At 38.6% G+C, this 7500-nt stretch overlaps 1 protein-coding gene across 1 annotated transcript in view; it reads left to right on the top strand.

The window, feature by feature from the left end:
• LOC143030995 (uncharacterized) overlaps positions 1-6402 on the top strand; it is a gene marked incomplete at its 3' end in the record, with an annotated part of 18181 nt that extends 11779 nt beyond the window's left edge. Inside the window, 1 exon segment of the mRNA XM_076194318.1 lies at positions 6005-6402. Coding sequence (XP_076050433.1) covers positions 6005-6402 — 398 coding nt within the window.
• Positions 6403-7500: the final 1098 nt, after the last annotated feature.

Below are 7500 nucleotides of genomic sequence, written 5' to 3'. Positions count from 1 at the left end.
GGGCTTTGGGGAAGAGGGGAATGTCTGTTGAGGAAGGACGGGAGAGGACAGAGGACAGGGGTGAATGGAGAATGGTTGTATATGGATGATGTTGTGATGCATGAGGTGGAATGGGTGGGGGGATGGGGGTTGAGGTAGTATGTGTGAGCAAATTTTGACGCAGCCCGAAGGGACTTCTCCCCGTCATCTCCTTTTATGCATAGGGGGACAGAAAGGGGGGTCGCCGAATTTAATGAAGCGGCCTTGCTGTGGATGTGTTGTATCTTGAGACACTGCTTCTCAGGGCAGTGGACAAGGTGCAGGGATGACCCGTCATCCAGGAGGTGCCAATATGGGAGGGAGGGTGGAGGGGAGTGGAATGTATTTGGGGATGGAATGGGTGGGAATGGTTTTTGTGCCTTTTTCTTTTTGGCTACCTCCCTTGTAAGGGGAAAAAAGCCTTGGTATATGTATGTATGTATGTATGTATGTATGTATGTATGTATGTATGTATGTATGTATGTATGTATGTATGTATGTATATATATATTGCCCTTGTTCTCTGTTTGTATTGTACCTCTGAAAATGTCTTGAACAGACAACAACGTTCGATCACCAAACTTTTCTTTTTGCCTTTTTTCATATATTGTGAATAACGTGCTTATTGTGATTTCATTGCATATACTGTACATATACCAAGGCTTTTTCCCCCTTACAAGGGAGGGAGGTAGCCAAAAAGGACGGGTCATCCCTGCACCTTGTCCACTGCCCTGGACAAGGTGCATATACATACATATACATTGCATATACATACATATATATCCTGACCTCACTACCACGCACACACACACATACACACACACACACACACACACACACACACACACACACACACACACACACACACATATATATATATATATATATATATATATATATATATATATTAAACACGACAGCATTTTGACACTGATTTATCTTCTTACTAAGATTTTCAAATTTTCTCACAGCAGGTCTCATTTCAGGAGGGTGGGCAAATACAAGCTTTCCATAGTCTTCCATATTTAATTTGACGTTTCGACTTCAGGGAGTCATCTTCAGAATAGTTACAAGAAATAAGTCACAATTTTCAAAGCTACATGATTTGCAATTGACAATTATGTACAGACAACATGGGTTTAAATATAGGCCGCTTGGGAACGCTGGATGGGTCGTGACCCGCTGCGCAGTCGGGCACTTCGTCTTGGAGGGGGAGGGGGAGGGGGAGGAGGAAGGAGAGATGGGGGGAGTCAGGTAAGATAGGTCTTCTCGCTGGGGCACCACGCTGGTCATGTGGGGGTTGGTGAGCTGTAGGAGGGGGAGGGGGAAAGGAAGGAGGTGAGTGTTGCTGTTGTTCGGCTCCAAATCTAGTGGAAGAATTAAATAGCGGGATGGCAGAAATCATATTTCATTGAATGTTAATAATTGGAGCTCTCTCCCTTATGTGGATGGCTTTAAGCAATTTTAGTTCTTTAATTTTAGCACAGTGTGCAACTATCCTAGTGTAATCCACAATTGTCTCCCTATCGATTACAGCCTGGTGGTATTGGAGGTGGTGTTGTTTAATTGCACCTTGTTGGAAATGTAGGGACAACCGTCTACTCAGTTGGCATGTCGTGAACCCAATGTATGAAGAATTACGGGGTGCGCAGTCCCCAGTAGTACAACGGTATTCATATATGACATTGGTTCTTGATAATATGCCGCCATTGCCAGACAGATTGTTTTTCATACGGGGGTTGTCATAGAATATAATTACTTTAAGTTATCATAATCACCTATTGGCTTACAATTTCTATGTAATTACAATTTCACCCTCTATGCAATTACAATTTCACCCTCTTGAAATGAGACCTACTGTGAGAAAATTTGAAAATCTTAGTAAGAAGATTAATCAGTGTCAAAATCCTGTCGTGATTAACTCAGTGTGCATTAGTGAGAATCTGTGCCCTAAATATACAATGTATATATATATATATATATATATATATATATATATATATTTATATATATATATATATATATATGTATATGTATGTATATATATACATATATATATATATATATATATATGTGTGTGTGTGTGTATGTATATATATACATACACACACACACACGCACACACACACACACACATATATATATATATATATATATAAATATGTGTGTGTATGTACAGTATATATATATATATATATATATATATATATATATAAATATGTGTGTGTATGTATGTATATATATATGCACATATATATATATATATATATACTTATATATATATACATACATATATATATTATACATATATATATATATATATATATATATATGTGTGTGTGTGTGTGTGTGTGTGTGTGTGTGTGTGTGTGTGTGTTGTGTATACACGTGGCGCTTTTTTAAGTAAATACCATTTTGAAATAAAAATGAAACTAGTAGACTTTTCGTAACAATTTTATTTATACATGAAAGCCTGTACTGTAATCTACTTTTGAACATAATTACGGAATCATCTGACCGTGTTTAAGTTTGTTTGTGAGTATTTGAAATGCTTCCTTCGATTGAGAATGCCCCCGACTGTGAAATACGCGCTGTGATTCCCTTTCTTACTGCTAAAGGCGTGAAAGCGGCTGAAATTCATCGTCAGATCAGTAAAGTGTATGGAGAAAACATTATGAGTGATGGGATGGTGCGGAAATGGGTGAGAACTTATAAAGATGGCCGTAAAAATGTGCACCAAACCATCAGTAATGAGTGAAGGTCGTCCACTTCGTTCCTCATCATGTACATTTGTACGACCATCATGGATGACGGGTCATCCCTGTATCTCGCCCACTAAAGAAGCAATGCAGCAAGACACAGTACCTCTAGCAGCAAAGCCGCTTCACTTAATCTGCTACCCTCCTCTTCGTCCCCTCATGCAGAAAAATAGAAGACGGGGAGAAATCCGTTTTGGACTGCGTCAAAATATTATTCACACATAACCACTCCTTAATCCCCCATCCCCCACCCACTCCCTTGCATCACAATATCATCTATACCAGTGGTTCTCAAACTATGGGTCGCGAGATCAATTTTGATGGGTCGCAGGGACAAAGGAAAATTCTCACGTTTTCAGAGTATTTCTAATTATTTTTTTCTTTTAACCGCACATTACTTATGTAATGTCTGTTCATGGGTTCTGTTAATTCAGTTTTGTTAAAGAAAAGCTGTACACATTATTTTTTTTCCAAAGTAAAGAGTATATATCGCTGTCCATTTTGGTTTTCTTTACTTTAATCTGGTCGCGAAGGATTGAAATGTTCCAATTAGGGTCGCTCATGAAAAAGATTGAGAACCACTGATCTATACACATCCATTTTCTACTCATCCCTCTCTTCTGCTTTCTCCCTTCCTTCCTCAACAGACAACCCCCTCATGATCAACGTCCCTTTCACCCCATCCATCCATCTCATCCTCGGTCGCCCTCTCCTGTTCACTCCATTGACCTCTGCCTTCCTTGCCTCTTTTACTAATCTTTCTTCACTCATTTTCCCATGTGCCCAAACCATCCCTATAATTTTTCATCAACCCTATCTCCCATCTCACTTTCCACTCACACTCTCCTTCTCACCTCCTTGTTTCTCACTCTATCCAGCCTCGTAACCCTTATCATACTTCTCAAATAATTCATCTCAAACACATTTAAACTTTTCGTCTCCTTTCGCATACTTTCTCAAACTCCGTCACTAACTTCCTTAATCCCCCCTCTGACCCTGCTACAACCGCAAGTCTTCAAATAACAACTGCCTCACCTAGCACTTTTCTCCATTTTCTTTAATAACCATCAATCCCTTGCCCATTACTCTTGCATTTGCCTCCCGTACCACACACACACACACACACACACACACACACACACACACACACACACACACACACACACACACACACACACACACACACACACACACACACACACACCTGAGGAAGGTGGTATATCGATAGATGTTTTAAAAGACGCAGGGAAAGAAGTTCATATTAGATTAGCTCAGTTGTATACCCAGTGCTTGCGTCAGGGAAGCGTTCCTGAATCCTGGTGCAATGCTATAGTGATTTTACTTCATAAAATGAAGACCAGAAGGATCTTAGTAATTACCGACCAATTAGTTTGCTATCAAATGTATATAAAGTGTTCTCTAATATCCTTACAAATAGACTAAGTTAAGTTTTAGATGGAAATTGTGAAAACAGACAGGCTTCAGAAGCGGATATTCGACTCTAGACCGCTTGCAGGCGATGAACCAACTAATCGAGAAAACGACAGAATACAATATACCTCTTTGCTTAGCTTTTGTAGATTACGAGAAGGCCTTTGACTAGGAAGAACGAATAGCAATACTAAACTCGCTACGCAAGCAAGGTACAAATGAACAGATCTTAAGGGTTCTAGAAAATATTTATGTGAAAGGTACCGCTGTAATTCGACTACATAAAGGTACAGAAAAGATCAAAATCGAGAAAGGAGTACGGCAAGGCGATACAATTTCACCCAAATTATTTACAGCTTGCTTGGAAGAAATTTTCAGAAGGTTGAGTTGGGAAGCGAAAGGTTTGAAGATTAATGGTGAATGCTTTAACCACATGAAATTTGCTGATAACGTTATTCTTATTTCAGAAAGAGCAGAAGGCTTGAAAAATATGCTGAGTGATCTGAAGAAGGAAAGTATCAAATTAGGTTTAAAAATAAATAAGAGTAAAACCAAAATGAAGTTCAACGCGAAAGTTCAAAATAAAGAGATTATAATTGATGGTGAAATTTTTCCTAAATTTCAATGTTACATTACCTAACAATAGAATTGATCAAGGCAAAAAAAGAGATCAACATGAACCCAGAAATTTTTTTACATATTTTAGTTAACGAATTCAACGACAGGATTGGGAGAATGGTAGCCTTTACATAAAACAGCAAAATTTTGAGAGAGGTTTAAATGAATAGTATTTAATCGAATATAGCCAAGGTTAAATGATAATCTTAGTCAAGATTTTATAAATTGGATAAACATAAGCAGGAGTGAGAGATTACACCCAAGGATGAAAGCGTCATTAATCAATAGTCCATTACAAGCAACGAAATATCCAAACCATGTAGCAAATTTGAATTTCCAGCACCTCCTTCTGAACTTATTTATGATCCTTCTTCCACTTCCCCGCTTACACTTTCCAGATGCAGTGTCACCTTATTTTACTTAAAGCTGAAGATGTATATATATATATATATGTATATGCATACATATATATATATATATATATTCTGTTGAAAACGACAGCAAATTCATTAGAAATTAATTTCTTTCTTAAGCTTTCTAGCTTTCGGAAAGTAGATTTCTGGGGAAATGAGAGGGGAAGAAGCAAATTTCCAATTGACATTGGTAACTTATATTAACACAGAAGTCTATGTTATATACAAAATAAATGAAAAATTTTGTACATAACATAGACTTCTGTGTTAATATAAGTTACCAATGTCAATTGGAAATTTGCTTCTTCCCCTCTCATTTCCCCAGATATCTACTTTCCGAAAGCTAGAAAGCTTAAGAAAGAAATTAATTTCTAATGAATTTGCTGTCGTTTTCAACAGAATATGCTTAAAAGAGAATCTCCTGCCACGCTTCACGAATATATATATATATATATATATGTGTGTGTGTGTGTGTGTGTGTGTGTGTGTGTGTGTGTGTGTGTGTGTGTGTGTGTGTGTGTGTGTGTGTGTGTGTGTGTGTGTGTGTGTGTGTGTGTGTGTGTGTGTGTGTGTGTGTGTGTGTGTGTGTGTGTATTGTAACTTTCTCTATGCTCTTGGTTTTCTGCTGCCTCGCATGAATTCCACTGGCTGTGTAGGGGAGACATGAAAGGACAGATTTTCTTCCCCTGTTTATCTTGTAATTGGGGTTCTCCCTGTAATTGTTAATACTTTGGTAACTGAAAGTCGTTCTCCTTCCCTTGGCAGATATCAACTTATCCACTTTCGATTTTGCGAGTGTCCTTCAAGAACTTGTGGGCAATCTCCATCAGCACTGGGAGAACCTTACCGAGACCAAAAAGGAACTTCAAACGTCAGAGAACTCACGCGCCAAAGTCCAGAATGAGCTCTACAAGGTCAAGGAGGAGCTTGCTGAGTCCCAGGAGAAGCTTGGGAAATTTAATGAGACTCAGAAGGAGCTTGACAAGGCCCAAGAGGAGCTTACCCTGGCCCAGTCTAAATACACGACTCTGATGGCCACGACTGTCGTCTTAGGGATTCTTCTCGTAATTCTCATGGTCGCCGTGGCTTTAATTTTCTATTCTATCAGGTGGAGAAGGCTCAGGTCAGGAACTTCCGATGTATCTGGGGCGGATATATCAATGGTGAGTGTTACGACGCAGTAAGGGACTGTCATGGAACGACCCAAAGGGGGGAGGGGGCAGATTATTTATGAATTTATATTACTATTTGTTTTTATTTATCTTCACCCAATCCAGTCCAATGGCCCCAGCCATATCCAGGTTCTTTTAAACTAGGGATTCATTTTAAAATCTTATTTACAAAAACAAGTAAACACTAAAACCCCTATTTGCCACAGAAATGTTGTAAAATTAAGAAACAGAGTAGCAAAAATAATTCACGTGAGATAACCCAATTAAGAATTAGATAATAACAATAACACGTTTAGAAGAAAACGAAAAAAATAGCACTTGTGGAAATTAAAAAAAGGTAACTAAAACAGATCACGTACTGGCCAGAGCAAGGACAAAATCAGAGTGACTCCTAAATTCAATTTACCCAAGAAATGTGACCTAACAAATAGTAAAAACCCCGTAATGAAAAATACACGTAAATTTAAAAAGGGTTGAGAGACAGGTGATTGACAATAACCTAATAAATATGTCAACTCAAAAACCTATTCCAAAAGGTACTCAACCACGGGAATAGAAAATTAAAATAGGTCACCCACGAGAAAAGATTGACCACACTTCTTATTCAACCAAACTTAACCCTCGAAAGAGAATTCCACCAGGGTTAAGACAGAACTCTGGCAAAAGCCTACACGACACACCAGGTTCACAATTTTTAAATCTCAAAAGGGGATCTTAAACTTCTCACCCAAACTGAGGATAACTTCCTAAAAAATTAAGTGAGTACATACCTAGGCTGCCTTACACACCCTTAGGTGACGGGGAAAATGTCTCCCACGGAGACCACGGCCGATCTGGCTCGTTGAAGTCGAACGAAAGAAAAAAGCCCCGAAGCAAGAGGGTTCCTACTTTTATAGGCGGCAAGTGACCTAAGCCGGCTCACGAATGCCGAAATAGGCCGAAAGGACAGAGAGGAAATTTTTCCCTATTCTACTTTGAAAACGGCATAGAAGCCTAACCTACTATACGACCATTAAAGGAACCCACACAAAACTACTATGCAAATACATATACATAATAAATCTTAATACTAACACATAAAGAAAAGAG

This window comes from Oratosquilla oratoria, chromosome 1 (genome assembly GCF_046742065.1).
Source record: "Oratosquilla oratoria isolate Oo_2021 chromosome 1, ASM4674206v1, whole genome shotgun sequence".
Taxonomy (NCBI): Eukaryota; Metazoa; Arthropoda; class Malacostraca; order Stomatopoda; family Squillidae; genus Oratosquilla; species Oratosquilla oratoria.
Note: the sequence above shows the minus strand (reverse complement) of the source record. Positions and strands in the feature narration are given on the sequence as shown.